Genomic DNA, 23,260 nt, shown 5'->3' on the forward strand with positions numbered 1-23,260 from the left:
AGCCAATATCTTTAAAACTATGATAGATAGAAAGAACTTTCAGTTGCTGAAATGATCCTTATGATCAGTCCTACCAAAGTCCTCTTGAGTCATATTTGTTGGACAACTCCTTGTTAAATGTATTGCCAAGAAAGGCAGAATTTAACCAAGTGAACAATTCAGGCTCCTTGGAGCTTCTTGTTTTATTTTTGGCCCTTTATCAAAAATTTTATTATTGGATTCCTCATCAAAGCCTGTCTCGTATTTTCAGTCAGATTTCAGAAATCTCTTACAGTATTCTAGTTATTTGGGGTCTGAGGGCCACACCTGAAAAATCAAATTTTTAGCTCACCTGCCCAAAGGTCATGTGAGCTGTTGCCATCACTTGGCCTCCATCGTCGTCTTCATTGTTAACAATTATACAAAACTTTTCTCCTTTGAAACTACTGGACTAATTGAAACTGAACTTGATATGAATGTTCCTTTGTGTATTCTGCATAAAACTGATGTGGGGATTTTTGATTCGTCGAAAAACATGGCAGCAGTTACTAAAAATAGAACATAGGGGTCAGACTGTAGTTTTTCACATATATCTCAAACTGTTAGGTTTAGCTAAATTCTGACTGGGTAGAAGTGTTAAGCATGATGACAGCTATCTCTGGTCAAATTTTTGCTATAATCTGTTTAGACATGTTAGAGTTGTTGCCCTTTTTCGATGTTTGTTTCGCTATTTTCAATGTTATTTCTTTCAAAAATCTTTTTCTTTGACACTACTCAACCGACCGGATCTAAACTTGGTATGAATGTTTCATGGGGTATCCTGCATAGAACTGATGTAGGGATTTTTGATCCATTGAAAAACATGGTCATTGTTACTAAAAATAGAATATAGAGGTCAGACAGTAGTTTATCGCTTATATTTCCAAAACCGTTAGGTTAAGCCAAACTCTTTCGATTGTTGAAATGATTCTTATTATAAGGCCTTCAAAAGTCTAAAGGGATCAAACTTGTCAGGCAACTCCTTGTAAGAGTTATTGCCTATGAAAGATGAAAAATGACATTTTTTTAAATTTTAGTTTTCTGCCAATATCTTGAAAACTATAATAGACAGAGAGAAACTTTCAATTGCTGAAATGATCCTTATGATAAGTCCTATCAAGGTCTTTTTCATTCAAAATTGTTAACTCCTTGTTAAATTTATTGCCCTTGGAAGACAAACTTTAACCAGGTAAGCGATTCAGGCTCCATGGAGCCTCTTGTTTTTTTTGGTCTGGTTTTGAAAATTTAATTTGAAATTTGTGCAATATGGGTCATTCTCATAAAATGTGCAATGGTGTTGTCTCTGTAGGCTGGTGGATGAAAATTATTTAATAAATATACAAAATCTATGTTTTCTGATGTGTTTTGGCCTAAAGATAGGAAAAAATATATAAAATCATAACATATATAAGGTAAAAAAAATTTCCACCCTGATAAGTAGGCATTTGTTGCTGTTTTTTTCATGTCCCTGGCACACTTTTCAATCTTTGCAATGGTCTAGGAATCTAAAAATGCATCAAATATTACACATAAAGCCAATAATTTAGCGTGTTGATATGTAAATTTGATTTCGTAACATCCAAAAATGCATATAACTTATAAACATGATTTTTTTTTTTTTTTTCGCCATTGAACATGTCCCCTGTTTTTTGTCTTTGGTATAACACCAAAGAAAAGTGAGGGGTATGGCTTGTCTTGCTTTGAATAATAACTCAAAAAATAGTTTTTCCTCTTCCCCATAATCCACCATAATCAAATTGCAGATGATGTTTTGCAGCAGAAATGTTACAGTGATTTAAAGTCAAAATACAACTGACTGCGTAACTTTTTTTATGGTCTTTGGTATAACATTGATAGACAGTAAATAAAAAACTAAATTAATTAATTCTTATTACTGAAATATCACAATATGTGATAGCAATTGATGACATGTATTTTTTTTATGAAGGATGAGGTTATTTAAATATTGGATGGAAATTTTCTTATGTTTGTTCAGGGTGTAATGGTCCTTGGGGTGACAAGAAAAAATGTTACTCAAAGGACTAAATAAATTAGACAAAAGACTTGTTATAAATTGTTATATATTTAAAGATGGAAAATAAAATGTACAAAGAAACAATACTTTATAATAGATAACACCAAACAAAGCCAAAGCTGATACAGTAGTTGTATATTAGTTTGTGTTATATGTAAGAACTTATTGTGTTTGTCCACGGACATTTATGCAGTAATAATCCATTTTGTTTATCATTAAGTTTATATTTTCAACATAATTATGTTTTTATCAATTTACACATTTCTAATTCAAAAATCAGATATTCCTAACAATATCTCAGGGGTACTTTCGAAGGAAAATGGTTCTGCAAAATGTTTATGTTATCCCATGAACATTTATGTATTAATAATGTATTTTCTTTTCTTTTCTAGATGATATTTGGTTTTCAGTGTGTTTTTTGGTTTTTGCTTCCCCTATCTAAATTCAATTGGAATGCCAGGAGTTTCTACAGTGTTTGATAGGCGGTTAATATTCTTGAAAATTGTCCTTAGTATAACAAATTGTCCACGGTATAACATCCGGTAAAAAATTCAATAATTGCATGATGAAACATTTCTTTATAAAATGATTGTTACTGTATTGATGCTTCACACTAACATTATGGTGCCATAACAGAAATTCTAAGAATATTTTAAAATAAGGCATTATTCTGGAGATTTTATGTGGTTATTTCGGCTACATTTCACACCTGGATGTGAAAAAGACCAATAGCAAAAATCATGAAGCTTAGATATAGTTTTTTTTTTCATACTTTTAAAAACATATTAAATTGCAAACTGTCTTACGTTTAAAAACGGTCTATATGACTTATTCCTTTCTTATAATGACTAAAACAATCTGTGTTATACCAAAGACATTTGCTGATGAATTTAAACACACATCTTAACTTTTGATGGATTTGTACTCTACTTACTGTGGAGATATTTTGGACAATGAATATTTGGAATCCACAGTCCAAAAAAAAACCTAAAACCATTCTCTTTTGAAAGTTTTTTTTTTCAAAACTCCAACCCAGGAATTGCCTATATTTTGAGAATGACCCATATAGTGTCCAATCCATCTGACGTGTCCATGATTTATAGTAAGTCCTTATGCTTAAGTGTGTCAAAAATGTATGTTGTGTCCACACTTGCTCCAACAGGGTATGACCACTGCAGTTGTATCATGCTTTTCTCTGCAGAGCTTTTTATTGTTCTGTAGTTTCATGGGCTTATCTCCCAAAAGCCTAGTATGATTATAAATAACATTATTGTAGCCTCATGTTTAATACAATGAACATAACTTGAGTGTTTAAGGGGTTTTACTACAGAAGACATTGGTAAATAGTATGTGATATATTGTTGATGGTCAGACATGTCTGAGTACTATGCACATATACTTAACAGAAGTATTTTTCTCTATATTTAAAACATCTAGCTGTGTTCCTACAGGTACATTGGTTGCATGTTGGAAGTTTAGCTGGAGGAATAGAGAAGGTGATAGATGGATATGTATGGCAGGCTGACACTACAGGCATAAAGGCAGCATGGGCTGCTGATGACCATCAGAGTGGTATTACCAACTTCATTGTTGCTGTTGGCACATCTCCAGGTCATTCTTGACATAAATCATTGTTAATCATCTGTACAAGATTGATTTTCTTTAGCAAGCCACATGGGTAAACCTAGAAAAGCAACAGAGTTAAAATTACCAATGTTAATTTGTATATTGCTCCTTTGCCTTTGGCATCATTGATGTTTATATGGCATTTTTTCATGTTGTTTCTTAGTTTCTAGGGATAATTTCATTTCCCGTGCTTCTGCTGTGAAAAGGATAACTGAAATATCTTTTAACAAGGTCCCAAGGGAATAAGTTTTTTAAAAAAGGGCTTCATAAAAACAGTAAAGACTTCAGTAAATTTTTGAAAATGTGAAATTTGTTTTTGATTATTTACTCTTTTTTTTTACAGGTGGTACTGACATTCTATCATGGAAAACCTATGGGACCGAGTCAGATATCTACATTACTGATCTAACATTACAACTGACTAATATCAACACTAAACAGCCTGTGTATTACCTGAGTGTGAAGGCCGAGAATGGTGCTGGACAACAGAGCCCTCCTGTAACATCTACTCCTATTATAGTTGTTGATGAAGATAAACCTGGTAAATTAATTGGCTTGGTTTGTAATGTTTAACAGTCTGTGTTCAGAGCATAAGTTATACTCTGACTCAATGAGTGGGTGGTATATATGAATCAATTTGTCTGAATTTTGACACAATCACCTACATTCCAATATGGGTTAATTTTAAATTTGATGTGTTGCTTTGTATAGATGGGTTGTATTTTATAAGCTATTCTGATAGTTGTCTGATATTAACTTCCTGTACAAGTCGAGGTATTTTCCTATTTTTCCTGTAATAATAGTCAAGTACTAGTAGTAAAATATCTGCCAAGAGTAACAGTCTATGATGTAAATGTAAGATTTGTGATACATGTTTTGTTCTTAGTGAAGAACAGGTGCCATTCAAGTAGGGGTAAGATGAGTCTCAAAAAATTATTGAGCATATATGTCAAGGGAGAAAATTCAGGGATCCCTTTTGGCCTCATAATTTGTGCATTTTTTGAAATTTGATCAAAGCTGATTTCTGTGAAGTAGTAGAATAATGAAATGGTTGCAAACACTTAATATTAGCTATTTTTGACGAGATTTATGGCATTATTTCAGAAATAACTATTATGATTGCCATAAACGAATCGTATCAACTATAAAACACATTAAGGAGTTGGAGAAATTCCGTTTCAATTTTTTTTTTTTTCAGATAGACTGATTTTGAGGCCAAATTTTGTCCTTACTGGACCACCTCCTTTCTTCAGTGATTATGTATCAAACCAGAATGTTATTTTTTGTAACAGGTCTTGTTTTTGATGGAGCTGAAGGTACTGATGATAGCACTTTGGTAATTGACAAAGACATAGACTACCAGCAGGACTATACGACTGTAACTGCTCAGTATACTGGGTTTGAAAGCCACCTCCACGGAGTTGTTCATTATGAGTGGGCTGTAGGTTCAACACCTGGCGGAGAAGATGTATTATCATTTACCTCTCATGGACTGATACATTCAGAAGAGGCAGCTGTTGTAGGAAATGGTTAGCTGTTACTCATATCAGTTATCAGCATTTTGGTCTTCTTTTTCAACAATATGAATTTCTTGAATCTCTATCAGATATTTCTGAACAGCATATAAGAATAGTTCTGTGAAATAATATTTGTTCACAGATATAGACCTGATTTTCTTCCACTTTAAAACAGAATACTGCTTTTTCGAATCTGAATTTACTGTTATGGTTCTTTTTTTATTGTATGTTTAATTCCTGTTTTGACACTTTCCTCTTTTTGGTTGCCTCTGTAAAACCATGTCTGCAGATAAATCCTGAGTTACTGTTTAATAAAAATGTAGTCTCTGAATCCAACTTCTTATATCAAGCAAAGTTGACACATATGGGAAAGGCGCCAATATTTGATAGTGTTTTCTGACTTTCTAAATCTGCAGGTATATCTAGTTCAGGGTATGCTCAAGCAAATCTACTACTGAAGCCAGGAACAGAATATTACAGCAGTGTAAGGGCTGTGACAAATGCAGGGAATGTATTAGAATCAGTGTCTGATGGATTCACTGTAGACAGGTCTCCTCCAGTTGTTACCTTGGACAGGTATGTTGGTTTTAATTACAAAAATTAAGTGTATATTGTGTAAGTTTTAATATAGTTCCTGAAATGTTCATGTTATATTTAGTTTTAATCTCTTAACACAATATGATTGTCACAGAAATTCTTCACAACTTGTCATTGTCTATCAGAAATGCATTATGTTGCATACCATGGCAGGGATATATACTTTCTTAAGAAAATGTGCTTAGTAAGCCTTTCCCAACATGTTGTTAATGTAAGGCTGAGGAGTGAACTGGAATAACATTCTGAACTGCACACAAACTGGTTTAAATTAATACAGTGAAATTATGACTTGCTGGAGTGTCATTGAAATGACTCTATTTCCTTTCACCAGACTAACAGACATGGATTCATCAGAGATGGTTGATGGAGGCAGTATATATCAGAAGACAAAAGATTCTCTTTCAGCTCTCTGGCACTACACTGATACTGAGAGTGAGATACAGAGAGCATGGTTCAGTGTTGGTACTTACCCTAATGCTGGTGATGTAGCACCATTGACGGAAGTCAACATTACACCAAATTTACAGAGTTCTCTACCCTTGTCTACTGTTACACCTGATACTACAGGTAAAATATTAAAAAAAATACTACTTTCCTACCAGACATGATTTTTTTGTTGTTTTTTTTTTCTCTCAAAAATCTGATTTTTCTTATTTTAAACTTAAAATTCTGTTAAATTCACTTAAATATTTTAATATGGGAAGTACCACTTTGGCTCTAAAATACTGACTTTTCCTGCTGGATTTACTTTTTGAGCTATTGCCATCACTTGGCGTCCGGTGTCGTCGTCGTTAACAATTATACAAAACTCTTCTCCTCTGGAACTACTGGACTAATTAGAAATAAACTTAGTATGAATGTTCCTTGGGGTATCCTACATAGAACTGTTGTGGGGATTTTTGATTCTTCAAAAAACATGGCCGCCGTTACTAAAAATAGAACATAGGGGTCAGACAGCAGTTTTTCACATATATCTCCTAAACCATTAGGTTTAGCTGAATTTTGACAGGGTAAAAGTGTTCATCATAATGAGATCTATTTCTGGTCAAATTTGGTTTTAATCCGTTATGGTCTCACTAACCACTTCTAACGTTTCCATTACTTTACATGTTAAAAAAGTAATTTTCAAAGTCTCACTGTGAATTCCCAGGACAAATGACATCTTAAAGCTGCATACCGTTGCGAAGCTTGGAAAATAAGGCTTCCAAAATCATTATGCTAATGGTACAATCATAGTAGAAATTCTTCACAAAATTTACTTGAATAAATAATACTGAAAATCCACATTTTTACCTGTTCTGCTAACTGACAGCATGGAGGAAAATTACTCACACATGTAAACAATATTCATACACTTTTGTAGTTAATTACATATATGATTTTAAAGTACACATTCTCAGCTTTATTTTGACTACTTTTAATCATAATACACACAAATAATGCACTTACAATGCATATGTCTAGGTTCAGTGTGTTTTTGGTACTACATAGGGGGGTGGCCATTTGACCCGGAAGTGGTTAGTGAGACCTAAGCCATGTTGGAGTTATTGCCCTTTTTCAACGTTTTTTGCTATTTTTTGTTATTTCTTTCAAAAATCTTCTCCCTTACACTACTTGACCAATTGGAACCAAACTTGGTACAAGTTTTTCTTGGGGTATCCTGCATAGAATTGAGGTGAAATTTTTTGATCCTTCGAAAATATGGCCACTGTTACTAAAAATAGAACATAGGGGTCAGACAACAGTTTTTCGCATATATTTCCAAAACCATTAGGTTTAGCCAAATTCTTTCAATACTTAAAATGATCCATTTTATTAGGACTACAAAAGTCTTCAGGCATAAAATTTGTCAGACGCCTTCTTATAAGAGTTATTGTGCTTGACAGGGGAAATTGACAGGTTTTTTTTTTATTTTTTTTTTTTTTTTACAGTTTTCAGCCAATGCCTTGAAAACTAGATAGATTAGACTTCCATTTACTGAAATGATCCTTATGATAAATCCTTTCAAAGTTTTCTTGAGTCAAAATTGTTGGACAACTTCTTGTTTAATTTACTGCCCTTGAAATGCATAATTCAACCAGGTGAGCAATTCAGGCTTGTTTATCTTTTTTTATTTACTTGGTTAAATGTTTTCTCAAAGTCAAACAAACATGTTTTTATTTTGTTTTTGTTTTTTTTTTTTTTTAAGTTAAATTGAAAATCTGATTTTTCCCTTGTCAATTTACGATTTTAAATTTGAAATTCTGGTGTTTTTTTTGGGGTTTTTTTTTCAAAGATTGATGACCCATCACCTATTAAACATTAAAAAATATGTAGTGAAAAGTAATGACTTTAATGATGGGAAGAATTAATATGGCTAAGAGAAAGAGGGTATAAAACTGGCATTCTATTCCATAAGAAAATCATCGTGAAAAAAGTGGAATAGAACAGTGACTAGGAAGGGTATTCTAGGGATTCAAGATTCTGGGGGATATCAAAATATTGTAATCCAGAGACAAAGACCAGGCATGGAAAACAGACACATACAACAAAGAACATAAAATAACCAAAATAATACATACAAATCAGCAAAAGTAAATAAGGAACTCAGACTCCACAAAAAACTGACACTGGTAGGGTTAACGTCCTCTGCTTTTCTAGAAACAACCGTCAATCTGTTTATAAAAAGTCAAGTACGGGGTAGACAAAAGAGGAAAGGATAACTGACATGCTGAACAAAATGGTTCTCATGGTGCAGATGGATACACCATAACAATCCACAAGTTCATGATGACAACCATGAAACTTCTGTAGTGATGACTGCAATCTTGACAGCAACATAGTCCTGTTCCAGGAGCCTAATTGTAAGAAGTCTAGTGTGATACAAAAAGCCTGCATAGTTATGGCAAGCTCTTAGATGAAATATGAGTTGTGATATAAAAACTCCATAAGCAGGTTCTGAAGGGATGCAGCCACAGATGAAAGGAAATTTGACAATATGGTTCTTATTTTAACTTGGAGTTAGTGGCCCGTACCAATTTCCAACAAAGTCTTTTTTTTTTTTTTTTTAAATAGGGTTAACTATAGTATTCCCTGCCTATGTGACTCAATCAAAGTTAGATATCTCTAATGGTTTTCAAGATATAAAGGGTCATAGGGACCACCCCTCAAAAAATCTACTTTTTTATTTTTGGTTTCAATTCGAATATTTTTTTATTGGATTCCTTATAAAAAATCTCTGCCTGCATTTTTCATTCACATTTCCGATAAATCTTATAGTTTGGTCTGATTTGGTCTAATACCAAAAATATTTTGATGTATTGATATTGGTTTGTTTATTCATATACGACTGAATTATTTTTTAGGGAAGCCTAACATTATATCAGTGTATGCAGAGAACAAGGCAGGCAACATTAGAATAGTGACCTTTGACCCTGTTATCATTGACACATCAGCTCCAAGTCAAGGTGTTGTTACCTGCCCAGAATATGTTGGTGTAAGTCCTTACAAAATTCTGCTGTTAACTATGATGTGCTGTTCTCATCAAAAACATACATGCCAACCCTACCGCTTTAGGCGGTAGTCTACCGATTTTCTGGCATTTCTACTGCCTACCTACTTCAGAAACTTTTCTACTGATTTCAAAAATGATTACCAATTCAACTCTACATTATGGTCAAGTCCATAATGTGACAACTTTGCCATTAATGGGGGATTTTAATTAAGGGGAGTGAAACGTATGTCCGACATAGTATATACCCCCACCTTTTCATTGGCTATTTGAATAAGTATTTTGACAAGCAAGATCAATATTTTCAAAGATACCAATTGCTTCGACTGGAAGCCTTTGGAAGAACTCCTTAAGGAGACAAAGTCTGCTACATACCAGGGACTTAATCATTAATCTGTATTTTATGACGGAGTTAGATTGTCTAAAGTTAATGTTTGATATTAAATTTTCTTCGCTCTTCTTATTCTTTGTTCATTTACGGCTATTTGCACACTTGAAATAAAATTCAGGGAACAAATATAAACAAGAAAAAAGTAAATTTCTGCTGTTGAACAGTTCTTATATTTTGTCCTTTTTTCCTTCCAAAAATATGCCCAGCTGGCTACAGCATTTGTCTTCAGCGTAAAAAAAATTGGGGAGATGTGCAAATATTATGAAATATTATGGTAAGTTTTCACTCCCCTTATCAGGTGTCTTTTATCCTCCAAAATTTGTCCAGAATGCAGCATTTGCTTCCAGAATAAAAAAAATTTTCTTGGTGGGGGGGGGGGGGGGTGGGTAAACCCCCCAGACTCCCCCAACCACTTTTGGTTCCAAAAAGGTTAGCATGTATGCAAAAGTTTGGAAATAAAATGTTTAAAACTACACATAAGGAATGTATAAATGCACAAATTTGTTTTTACTCTGTGCTAGGATTCTAAATATGCACTAGCAATTACAAAATTGCTCATTGAAATGAAATTATGCTCTTCACACTTGAAATCGTCCACATTTTTATATGCATATTCGTGAATATTTATAGAATATAATTTTCATGAGTTGATGGTCATTTATCTATCAAGCTGTAAAAGGTTTATTCAGAACTTATAAGATAATTTTGTATCACATTTTATTCTAATGCTTCTAACTAGTATAGTATGCCATAGTGAACAAAGTTTAGGAGTTTTTTATTCTAGAAAAAATAATATTTGCTTATTTCATGTATTTTCCTGTTACTTAAAAGTTGAGGTAACTGAATTGTATCATATCTTGCTCCTTACATGTGTTTCTTGAAAAAGCAGCTTGCAACGTAACCACGTAACCATCATATCCACAGTTCATGCATTCAAATCTGTAAAGACATAACGGTTATCTTTTTTTTTTTTTTTTTTTAAGATGCAAGATTATGAATTCAACATAGTATAAAGTTATTGCTTTGTTATTCATTCATTGTAGATTAATTGCTTACTATGTGTAAGTTGTCAATTCTTTGCAATGATTTAGAATGTTTACTCAATTCATCTTTTGTTTTAGTCTAAGGCCCCAGTCAGATGTACATGGTCTGGTTTCCAGGATAGGGAGAGCCCTATAGAGAAGTTTTTTGTATCTTTAGGAACTCAGGAGGGATTCTCTGATGTGTTTACCGATATTGAATTGGATGGGAATACATTCTTTTACACTATCAATGGTTTGTTCATCTCATTAACTTTTAGAAATTATGATTTCATGACTTGTAAAACTAGGCTTTAAAAAAAAATTCTTTCAAATTTTACTAAAATTTGATTACAACTTCCTGTCAACAGGGGTCAGTTAAAATTGCCTAATTGAAAGTGAAAAGTTGATAATAACTCCCACTAAGAAAATTGTTTGTAAAATTTAGAAGTCTCACATTTCACTTTCTAAATTTTGAAATCTTTCAAGGTACTCATGTTCTTTATTATCACTTATTAGATAAATCTGCATGATAATCTGAACTTCAACATTAAAATATTATAGATGCTGATAAGTTGATGCATGAAGGAATTATGTACTATGTCACAGTGACTGCTGTCAACAAAGTGGGACTTCAGTCTTACAGTTTTTCTAACCCCATTGCCATAGATACAACCCCACCAAAGTATGGTAAAGTTGTTGACCTTCACACTACTTACAGAATGGACGTCAGAGACAATGAGTTAACTGTGAGGATGAATGCTAAAGCCTGTACAACTGATGCAGGTAGGGAAGAACTAATACAGAGTTGCAAACTAATCTGGTCTTCTTCAAGAAATAAAAACACAAAAAAAAACATGTTTTTTTTTATACTATTTGTTTCTATTTGCTTAATGCTATAGCTTTTGGGATAAAGAAAAAAAAACTTTACAATTGTCAAGAAAAAGGTGATTTAGTACCACTGAAAGTAAAGGGCAAAGAAGTCTCAGATTCTAAAATGGTAAGGTGAATATAAAGGTTTTGAGTTTGGGAGATCTCATACCAGTATGTCCCATTTTAGACCAAGTTTTTGTAAGAATCAGGTAAGATGAGAAAAATCAGGAACATGCCTGTGAAAACCTCACCGATCTGACAATACAACTTCATTCAAAGATGCTTTCTGTATTTGAAAAGACCATTATTTGATCACTGCATCATTGGATGTGCTAAGAAATTTTTCAGTAGAATCTTAGAAAATGAGGTTTTTGACAGAATTATCTGCCCTTGAAATGTTCATTTTCAGTGCATTTATATGCATGATATGGAAAATCTTGTCTGCCTTCCTTATTTCTGATGATGAAAATAGTCAAATTTAACTTTCAAAATGATGGTTTTTTTCATACCATGTTTCACCCACTGCCTGATTCTTACAGATATTGACACATTATTTGTCTCATAAGCAATTACCATTTAAATAATATGAATCTGGTTGAACTCATAAACAGAACAAAATTCCTAGTTTTCTCATTACAATTTTCTACAGAATGTGATGCCTTGGATGCCACTTGCTCAGAATCCTTAACATCTGTATCTGTTGCTTGGCAACCATTTATTGATGCTGAATCACAGATATCAGGGTAAGATTTTTATTTTATTATTCTTAGAATACATTAAATTCTTGTACAAATATATTCATAATCATTACTTCAAAAGGCATCATGAGAATATCATACTCTTTACTAAATCGTTAATTGATGAATCCTATAAAAAACTCAACCTGATGTGGATTTAGGAATTATTGAAGTTTAAAAGGTGAAAGATGAATTTAGTTTGAAAGTTGCATAAAAGGTTCTGTGGATTTTTCTAGACAGGTTTATCAGTGATCTAGCACAAGTGCTGCAAAACTTGAACAATTACTTAATGTTTTTAAGTCTGAGAAAAATTCTTAACCGTTTATGACATCACCAATGTAAAAGAATTTGATTGGAGTTTCTATAGAAGTTAAGAAAACTCTCAGACTTTGTCAAGCTTGGTTGTGACATGTTGTTACATTATATACATTATTAATATGCCTGTTGGAATAATGTAAACTGGGAAATTTTCATATTTTCTGTAATCAATCTACTTTTGCACAGTTTTAAATTTCTGATCTTCCCCCAAATTATAGTACAGTGTGTAAAGTTTTTTGGAAAAAAATATTCATTACAGTTTTATTTTTGCATTATGGATATTACCGCCAAAAGTGAAATTAAAACTACCATGAAAATTTCATGGTTTTCAGTAAGTTAATATGTACTTGGGTATCAGAGGTTGTTTTCTGTGCTTTGTTTAGTAGGTTCCAGAAATTTTTGTCTGCTCAAATTTGGAAATTGTTGAGTTGGTCAGAGAAAAAATCCATTTGGCTTTACTAGTGTGCTTAGATAAATTAATTTCTGTTTTGATCTTACTGAGAATCCAACAGATCATATGTCATTTAGATACAGTTACACAATTGTTTAATGTTTTAATTATAACTGACCTCTTTGTTTAGGTATGCCATAGCAGTAGGAACAACTCCTGGTGGTGGACAGATCAAACCATTCTTCAGTATACCATCTGATTCCCTGTATTACACAGTTACTGGTCTGGCTTTGAAAGGTCTTACTAAGGTGAGCTTGTGTCTACCAAACCAAACCATTAGAAATATCTTAGATTAATAACTGTTTCAAACTAGGGTCCAATTTATATTTCATCATAAATTAAAGCTAAATATTACAAATTACCTGATGCTAATCTGAGCTTGCTTTGGAATTATTTGTTTTACATTCATCATTATTTTACTTGACACTTTGTCTGTTATCCTGTAAAGCACAAGTCTTTAGTATGTTGTGATCCTCGTGTCCATTTAAGTTCATCCCTTAGTCACACTTGTTTTTCCATGACATTTAAAGAACTGCAAAGTCAAATCCTTTTAAACTTTAACCAAATATTGTTGATCATTGTGTATTTTACATTTTTTGCATTCACAAATTATGGTCCCACTTCATATAGACTTTTTAAAATTTTTTTCAAAATCCAGAATGCAGGTATACCTGTGACATAATATCAAGTTTCTGTAGTTGATCAAGAAATAAATAATTCTCTGTTGAAATAGTTTATCCATATATTTTCTGTTTATACATCATGACACACTGTACATACTGAATCAGTATTGGATAGTGATATGTTCAGTTTAATCAAACATCACTGTCTGTTGTAGGTGTATGTTTCTATCAAAGGAACTAATGGTGCTGGATTATCTAGTGTGACATCCTCCAATGGTGTATACTTGTCTTACCTCAGTCAAGGGTTACCTCCCCTTTCTCCTATTGGTATTGCTGATGTTACTGAGCTCTCTAATGTTGATATGTAAGTATGAAATTGATGCATTAATTTTTGTTTATTTTATGTGTAAGACTATTCACTTTTATTGTACTTTTATGTAGATGACAATAATTTTATAGCTAAATAAGTGTCTAATTATAGCTCACCTGGACCAGAGGTCATTGTGAGTTTATGTTGTTTCTCGGCTTTTTGCATCATTTGTTGCCTTTTTCTTGGTGTTTTCCTTTACAAAGTTGGTTTTAATCCCATTTGTGTAGAATTTATGAATTAAAGGTCTTCTACATTCAAACCACGTTTGGTTTTGTTTGCTGCCAGAAGCTATCTAATTTATTGATTGGCTGAATTTTAAAGATTTTCTCCTCTAGTAATACAGTCTACAGAGGTTAAATTTTTAAAACTACATAGGTTTGTTGATCTGAATATCTTCTTCAAAAGATCCAGTTAATGTATAATCAGTAGGCATCTATGGCTGAAAGTTTCCAGAGCAACACTGCAGGGGAACCCATTTTGTTTTACATCTTTGTTAATACTGAGACAATTGTAACCATACTTGAATGGGTGGATGTTTACACATCTACTTCCTTTTTTATGTATATGTTTGTCAAAACAGGACTGATTGTCCTGTTCTTGCTAGTAATAAAAAAATTACTTGTTGACAGTCTATAACTAGGGTTATCAGTTTATAAACTCCATGGGGCTGCTTGTTCTCTTTTATTTAATAAATAAATATTGCATCTTTAAGATGTTTAACACTGTGTGTTTATGTCTATGGTGGTAAAATTATATTTATGGTCATTTAAACAAATATTTGTGTCTGCCTCTCCCAGCTTTCCGTGATATTAACAGTTATCTTTTGCTTCAAAACTTTTTTTCTCTGGTTCTAAGTGTTATTTTGCTTTACTATTACAGCGACTTTCAGGAAAGCTTTGATACATACAGAGCATCCTGGGATGTTTCAGGGGACCCTTGTCCTGTGACAAAGTATGAATGGTTGATACAGAGATTAGATGGAAAAATTGCCATGGAGTGGTTGGATATGGGAGGTAAATGTCAGGGCATTATATGGTGAAATGTTGGTGAAGGTTTTACAAATGTAAGATGCATGAGGTAGTATTAAGCCATTGAGTGGTTTGTTATTAGAGATAGATGTAAGGGCATGATGTGGTCAAATATAGGTGAAGGTTTTACAAATGTAAGATGCATGAGGTAGTATTAAGCCATGGAGTGGTTTGCTATTAGAGGTAGATGTAAGGGCATGATGTAGTCAAATACAGCTGAAGGTTTTACAAATGTAAGATGTATGAGGTAGTATTAAGCCATGGAGTGGTTTGCTATTAGAGGTAGATGTAAGGGCATGATGTGGTCAAAGACAGCTGAAGGTTTTACAAATGTAAGATGTATGAGGTAGTATTAAGCCATGGAGTGGTTTGCTATTAGAGGTAGATGTAAGGGCATAATTTGGTCAAATATAGGTGAATGTTTTACAAACGTAATATGTATGAGGAAGTATTAAGGCATGACATGGTTAGATATTATAGGTAGATGTAAGGGCATGATGTGGTGAAATATAGGGAAAGATTTTACAAATGTTACAGGTATGAGGTAGTATTAAGCCATGGAGTGGTTTGATATTAGAGGTGGATGTAAGGGCATGATGTGGTCAAATATAGGTGAAGGTTTTCCAAATGTAAGATGTATGAGGTAGTATTAAGCCATGGAGTGGTTTGATATTAGAGGTAGATGTAAGGGCATAATGTGGTCAAATATAGGTGAAGGTTTTACAAATGTAAAATGTATGAGGTAGTATTAAGCCATGGAGTGGTTTGATATTAGAGGTAGATGTAAGGGCATGATGTGGTCAAATATAGGTGAAGGTTTTACAAATGTAAAATGTATGAGGTAGTATTAAGCCATGGAGTGGTTTGATATTAGAGGTAGATGTCAGGGTATGATGTCAAGTATAGGTTAGTTTTTGAAAAGTTATTTGTATGAGGTAGTATTAAGGCACAGAGTGGTTCAATATTAGAGGTAGGTGTTAGGGCATTATGTGGCCAAAAATGGGTTTAGTTTCTGAAATGTTAGATGTATGAAGTAGTATTAAGGTTTGGGGTGGCTGAATATCATAGGCAGATAACAGGGGTTATAAGATACTTAATGCCATCAGATTTTTTGGATTTTACAATTTCCTGAAAGTTATTGGAGACTTTCATATACATGGTACATAAAATTGTCAAAGCATTTGTGGCATTCCATTTTTACTACCATATGTTTGTTTTCATTTGTTTCAAAAATGAAAGTATGGTGCTCATGATTCAATGTTTATGAGTTATCTTGGTAGATGCTAAGGCTACTGCATGTTTGGAAATCTGAACATGACTATTACTTATAACTTTTTTTTGTATTTCAGTAAAGACATCTGGAGTGAATGATGAATTAGAAATGTTAAATGGAGAATTGTATTACTCCTTACTGAAGGTCACCAATGCTCTGAACTTCACTTATATCATAAGATCTAATGGGTTAACAGTCAAACAGGAACCTCTTATTCCTGGTAAAGTCTTTGATGGTGATGTGGTTGGGTATGACCTGAACTTTCTTCCATCTAAAGCCAAAGTAACTGCCAATTGGGATGGATTTGGCCTTCCTGTAAATGCACAGGCACAACTTGATGTTCAGTCAGGTTTGTATGTCTTATTCTCTTAGTTTAAGCCAATATAATCATTTTTGACATGTGATTTTTTTTATTATTTTTTTTTTAAAGTTCACCTGGCAATAGGCCATATTAGCTAATACCAACACTTGGCATCCATTGTCGTCATAAACAATTCTTCTCCTCTGAAGTTACTGAATGGATTTGGATGAAACTTAGCATGGTTGTTTCTTAGGGTATCCTGCACAAAATGGCTGTTTGGATTTTTGATCTGTGATAAAATATGGCTGCCGTTAATAAAAAAAAAAAAAAAGTAGAACATAAGGGTCAAAATACAGTTTTTTGCAAATGATTCAAAAACTGTTGAATTTGGCAAATTTGTGATGTTGGTTTTATTGTTCACCATCAGAAGATGAACATATGCCAAATTTTTCAAAGTGATTGTTGCCCAATGTTGGAGTTATTGCCCCTGAAATTACAACTTTTCTCTTAACCATGCAATGAAATTTTAATGAAAGTTCACATGATTGTTTTTTAGGGTATCTCACACAAACTGATCATTTAAAATTTTTCATTGATCTAAAAAACATTGCCATCATTACTCAAAATAGAACATAGGGGTCAAAATGCCTTTTTTGGTACTATTTTTTCCTTAACTGTAGAAGAATAATGAAGATCAAACTACTCATAAGATAAACATGATATTCTAAGTTGACTGGCAGTATTGAATTTTTAATTTTGGTGGCCATTTTATAACCATTTTCACCAGATGTTCAGATTCCAATGATTTTTGGTTTCAGTAAGAAACATTGTGTTTTAAGTTGAATGGTGATGATGAAAGTTAAAAATGTTCTTGGTGGTCATTTTTTCAGCAAATTTTAATGCCTGCTTTGATTTAAATGATATTTGGTTTATAAAGTAAACATGGTCTCCTGAGTTGAGTGGTGATGACAAAAATGTTTTATAGCCATGATTTGACTTCATTTTATGTTCTATTTCAGCTAATTTATATTGTGCTAATCTCAGACCCAGTGGAATAACAGGGCATAGAGGGATCCATGCCCAGATTTTTTCCAGAGGTTCTAAAAATACTTTTAACGCATTTCCAATATTTTACAGTGACTTAGGTACTCAGTTGAACTTCATCAGTATATGCTTTTTTTAAACATTTTTTGTCAAGCATGGTATAAAAAAGCATGATACCTTTACTTACTTTGTTAATAGGGCAAGGTTTTCCAGGTGAGCGAAGAGCCTTTTGTTTTTTAATGTAATGGTCCAACCTTGGTGTATTATGTTCTCAGATTTTGACTGGTTTAATTTTCATTACGATGTTTAAATCTCTGAAATTTAAAGTTCTATTACAGTTATAGAACTATTTCTTCTTGGTTGTCAAGTGCATATTTATCTTCCTATGGATGGAAATAAAGGTATCTAAAACATATAGCTGCATTTTGTGGCAGCAGATATTAAGCTTTACATGAGAAAAAAAAAAGATTTTTTTTTTAAGTTTAAGGAGTAAAAAAAATTTAAGGTAATTTTGAGGGGAAATGTCCTATACCTGTCAACCTTCCCACATTAGGAGGGGAGATAGTGATTCCCACAGAAATGTTCAGATTTTTGGGAGGTTTTTAGTAAAAAAATTATAGTTTCTGTGAAAAATACTTATTAATTGATTTTTACAACAACAAAATTGCTGCCAATTTTTATCCTAGGTGGTTGAATGGGATCTGTTGTCTGATAAGAACTTTTTTTCTTGTAAGCAAAAAGATTTTCAGTAGCAATCAAAGTCATTATTTTTGTTTTGAAAATCTGCCTTTTCAATTAATGAGTGTATAATAAGTATGTATTTTTTTTTTATTAAACAAAAATCTCCCACATAAGACTGTGTCAGTGGAAGGATCACAAAATGTCCTTATTGGGCTATCGATATGAAAAATAGAATGGATTCAGTAAGTCTTTGTTACCATCAAGATGGAATGGTCATTATTTCAAAAATTCTAAATTTTCAGTAATCTTTTTCTGCAGGTAATCCTGGAATTCAGACAAATGAATATGATATAAAGAACCAGGACAAGAACCAGGCAGTAGAATTTTATGAGGTTGCATTGGGAACAGACAGAAGATTCCCAGAGACTCGTGACAATATTGTGCCCTTTACTAATGTGGGTAAAGATAAAACTGTAACCTTCTATGACCTCAACCTTACACCAGGAACTGGAATGTATTACTTTACTGTCAAGGCCTACAGTGCTTCTCATTCGGTTGCTATGGTTACATCCAATGGATTCCATGTGGGATATGACGGTGGAGTCACTCGTGAGTGTTTTTTTTTTTTTTTTTTTTCTCACATGATATAGATCTGTTTTATTGCTTGATAAAATTAAATAAAGTCAAGAAATTTAACTACTTTTTAAAAAGTATAACTTCTTATAAGGGAAAAGGAAACATAATTACAGTGAAAAATAAGAACTAATTCGGTGAAAGGTAACAATTGTACCATCATATAACATAAATCCAACATACCGGTAGTAAATATTTTCAGAGATCACCAGAAAGTTTTAAACAAATGTAAACACACTTACAAGTAAGCTCTGAAAGGCACCGACAACAAAAATAATATAGCCCATAGTAAGAGAGAGATTCTTCAAAGTCTGCTGAACCTCAATAGGTTAGGCAAAATTATTTGACATATTCTTTATAAAGAATCTTAGTGTAGCAGTATTGAGTATTAAGTATATTCCTTTGCAGAGTAGAGAAGTCTGATTTCTTATGGTACATGGGATAACTCTTTCTTTTACAGCTGGTACTATAAAAATGGATGACTATGTCAACACTGATACTTACTTAGATATACAGTTTGAAGGTTTTTATTCTAAACTAGACATACTGATGTACTATGTAGCTGTATCAAACCATTCAGGGGTCAATGGAACTGACTGTAAACGCTATGTAAGTAATATTGTCACTGCTCCAGTTTAGGTTGGGCGTTAGGGATTTTCCGACTTTCCCACTTCTAGCATCTGAAGTGTTTTAAGTTTCCTCAATCTTTTATACTATTTTCCATCTTCAAATGCAACTTTTTAACCTGATGTACATTTCTTTAAGTTAAAAACCAAGGTAGAAGTTCATTTAGACTGCTTTTGCATAGAATTTTCAGGAGATCTTAGTTATGTAGTAGATTACAATTTTCAATGATCACTTTGTCATGGGTGAGTTTGAAGAAACTATATTAAGATTCAAATAGCAAGCTATCAAGTATAATTCTTCTGACTTCCAAGTATGGACAAGTTTGAAAGATTGTGCTCTGAAGTAAGAGTTTTGACTTTGGAGGAATTGAATTGAAATCTCTTGGACTTATATTTTAGTATATCACTAGAATAGATGATAGCTTTTTGTCATGTCTTATACAAAGGTAAACCATTTTCAGTATTGGATTTTGTTATGGTTTATGTTTAAGTCTTCCATACTTTTTTCAATATAATTTTTATTTAAGATTGATGGAGGTAAAGCTACAGAAGAAGAGAAATCAGAACTGTTTAATATTTTCTCTGTATCTAACATCAACCAGAACACATTCTACAAGGTGGAGAATCTCGACTTACAACCTGGAAATACTTATATTGTCTATGTGTTTGGTAGGTACACAGTATTTCACATTGTTATTTAATTATAGTTCTAATTTTATTTTTTTTAATTAATTTTCTAAGTCTCAATTTGCTGATTACTGTTTCTTGGCATTATTTATTATTCATCAGACCAGACTAAGTTAAAACTTCACTTTGGTGGGGAGACATTGTTTTGTTCATCTGTCTGTCAGCGTGTCACAATTTTGTAAGCTCAACTTCTCAGAAACTTCTGCACCAAATATCATTGAACATTGTAGGAAATGAGGACATGTTGTTATGCATTTTTACAACAATTTTTGATCCACTGAACTTTGTTGGAGTTACACCCCTTTGAACTTTGAAACATCATGAAATGTAACACTGAAACAGGTTTAAAATGCATTTCTTCAGGACTGCTGCACCAAATATCATAAAACTTTGTAGGTAGTTAGGACATGATATGCATAAAATTAAGATTTTTTTTGCTAAATTTTGTGGGAGTAATGCCCCTTTGAACTCTGAAATTTCATCATGCTGTTGAGTAGATTGTAAGTGTAGTTCCTCAGAAACTAGTAACTGAATTTTATTTCATGAAACTTTGTAGGTATTGAGGACATAGTGTGTTGTTGTACATGTATCTGGGAAATTTTTATCCTCAAATTTTGTGAGGGTTTTGTCCAATGGATGATTCTTTTTTTGCTATTTCAAATCCAGGTAGTACTGTTATGATTTTTTTTTACTGCATACTTACTTCCAATTTTGCCAATTTCTGCTTTGTTTATTGACATCGTAAAATCGTCCCTGATGTCCCTTGGAACTTTGAAAATATCTAAAATGAACAACTGAGGCAGCTTGTTTATTGCAACTCAACTAAAACTATTCAACCAAATCTTATGAAGCTTGGTAGGTATCTTAGTATACAAAAGTACTTGTAGCCTTGCTTAAGCATTAAGGTTTTGGCAGTTTAACAGATGTTTCTTTGTAAGGCCCCTCCACTATGTGGCGGACACCCTGTAGCAATCTGTCTGTCCATCCGTAACAAATCTTGGGCTGTAACTTTGTTGACTTAAGTTGTAGGCTTTTGATATGATCAGCTCAAGTCAATGTGTCATGTACCATGGTTGATGACCTTTGATCTTGAATTTCGACTTCAGGTCAAGTTACTGATTTTGAAATAGATATTCATGTCTCAGCTGTGAATTTGTTGTTGTGTGGTGTAAGAATTTTGTATTTGGCATGAGGTTAGATCAGCTTAAATTTTCTATATGATTTTAATCATCAAAAATATTCATAATTCACTTTACTTAGGCTTAGGGGGTTCTTTTTCCTCATAATGTTATCTAGTTACTTAATGAAGCTCAATTACCTTTTTTCTATTTCACAGAACAGGAAGAGATACTTTTTTTTTTAAGAAAAAAAAAAAACAACAAAATTTAATTTACCGTATTTTGCGGACTTTAAGTCTAATTACCTAAGTTTAACCAAAATCGGCAAAAAAAAAAACGTAGATAAGTCAAGGATCAGACGTGTGCATTTATATTGTAGGTGTAAGCAGAGATCCGAGTTAAATGATTTGCTTTTAACAACGTATTATTCCAGCGATTACTTTGTATAGTATTTCTGAATTAAATGTATATTTGTATTTTTGTTAAAGTGTACTTTGTCTGCGAGTTCAATAATTTTTATTGAATTGCATGTCAATTGCTCTTAAGCCTTAGATCATCAGGTATACGATATCATAAACATGTCAAGCTAGGCACCCAGTTTATTTTTTGTCCTGATTTTTCTTCAAATGTAAAAGAACTTTCAGAACTTACTGTATTTAACTATGCGTGCCATCCTGCTTACAGACTCCATATTTTATCAAATTTCCTTCAAACTTCATGGTAGATGAAGTGCATATAACTATAAAATCTTCCATGGTATGAATTTTTTCAGGAATCTGTTTATGTGAGGTTGTTTTCTGAAAGTGTATCTAGTTAAGGGACACGAGTATTTAAGCATGCATAATAATGTTCTTAAAATCTTTCATAAAAACATACTAATATACCAGTTCTTAAATTTCAGTCGTTATTATTATATCCCCAGTAAACAAAGGGGGATGTTTTTAATTATATCTTGAAGAATACTTATAATTTAAAAAACACACCATATCTGTGTTGTTTTCCAGGGACAGACAAGTCAGGAGAATGTAGTTTGGCCCAGCATGAGATCCTGGTTGATTCATCTCCACCCCTTATGGGAGAAATTACTGTTGGACCTGATTATAATATGGTTTGTAATGTTGATAATTTGAACTCCACATTAATGCTTCTCATTTTAAATGTATCCAATGGTTCCATGGTTGATTTAGTTTTAACTTTAGTATTATTTAATACTGCATACAGATTTTAATAATTTCTTCTTGTATAGGGGGGATATACAGAAATCATTCAGTCTGCCTATCCACATTTCTTTTCAGTGCAACTGCTCAAATGGTTTTGGTGAATTGAGCTTCATATGTATGAAGAAATGTAATTACTGTGGGAGGTCTCCAACAAAGAAAGATGGTCAAACTTTTACATTAAATATTTAAATCCATTTGGTGCAGGGGTATTTTCTTTGTGCAATTGCTCACAGTATTTCTAATTATATGACTTTAATAAAGAAATGTATCATGACACAAAACTGTTGATCATCTACACTTGGTTTAATAACTTTAAGTTTATTATTTGTAGTACTCCATCTAAGAATCATGCAAAATGTGATTTATGGTTATATTTTTATTTTTTGATGTTTTGTTTAAATGCTGAGGTAAACAGATAATAACAAGTGGCTTTTCACAGAACCCATGTTCTAAGGAGATAAAAATTATATAGAATGTACTGTAGAATTCAAAATTAAGGGAGATAACTCTGAAAATTACACTAAAATAAATTGGAAACTGCTGAATTTTCAATGTAAATTATCTCATAAGAGCAGGTAGATTTT

General features: G+C 32.7%; 1 protein-coding gene across 2 annotated transcripts in view; it reads left to right on the forward strand.

Annotated features, from left to right (window-relative positions):
• The window catches only part of LOC148618746 (uncharacterized), a 230,942-nt gene that overhangs the window by 180,220 nt on the left and 27,462 nt on the right, over nt 1-23,260 (forward strand). For both annotated transcript variants that reach the window (XM_088577926.1, XM_088577925.1), the window contains exons 132-148: nt 3,505-3,664; nt 4,023-4,220; nt 4,972-5,208; nt 5,613-5,772; nt 6,125-6,360; nt 9,138-9,268; nt 10,796-10,949; nt 11,258-11,479; nt 12,216-12,309; nt 13,203-13,320; nt 13,911-14,059; nt 14,945-15,078; nt 16,443-16,715; nt 18,711-19,001; nt 19,486-19,634; nt 20,179-20,320; nt 22,461-22,564. In XM_088577926.1, coding sequence (XP_088434052.1) covers nt 3,505-3,664; nt 4,023-4,220; nt 4,972-5,208; nt 5,613-5,772; nt 6,125-6,360; nt 9,138-9,268; nt 10,796-10,949; nt 11,258-11,479; nt 12,216-12,309; nt 13,203-13,320; nt 13,911-14,059; nt 14,945-15,078; nt 16,443-16,715; nt 18,711-19,001; nt 19,486-19,634; nt 20,179-20,320; nt 22,461-22,564 — 2,952 coding nt within the window. The remainder of the gene's footprint in view (nt 1-3,504; nt 3,665-4,022; nt 4,221-4,971; nt 5,209-5,612; nt 5,773-6,124; nt 6,361-9,137; nt 9,269-10,795; nt 10,950-11,257; nt 11,480-12,215; nt 12,310-13,202; nt 13,321-13,910; nt 14,060-14,944; nt 15,079-16,442; nt 16,716-18,710; nt 19,002-19,485; nt 19,635-20,178; nt 20,321-22,460; nt 22,565-23,260) is intronic.

This window comes from Perna viridis, chromosome 4 (assembly GCF_037379345.1).
Source record: "Perna viridis isolate PV_CMFRI_1.1 ecotype Kerala chromosome 4, ASM3737934v1, whole genome shotgun sequence".
Lineage (NCBI taxonomy): Eukaryota > Metazoa > Mollusca > Bivalvia > Mytilida > Mytilidae > Perna > Perna viridis.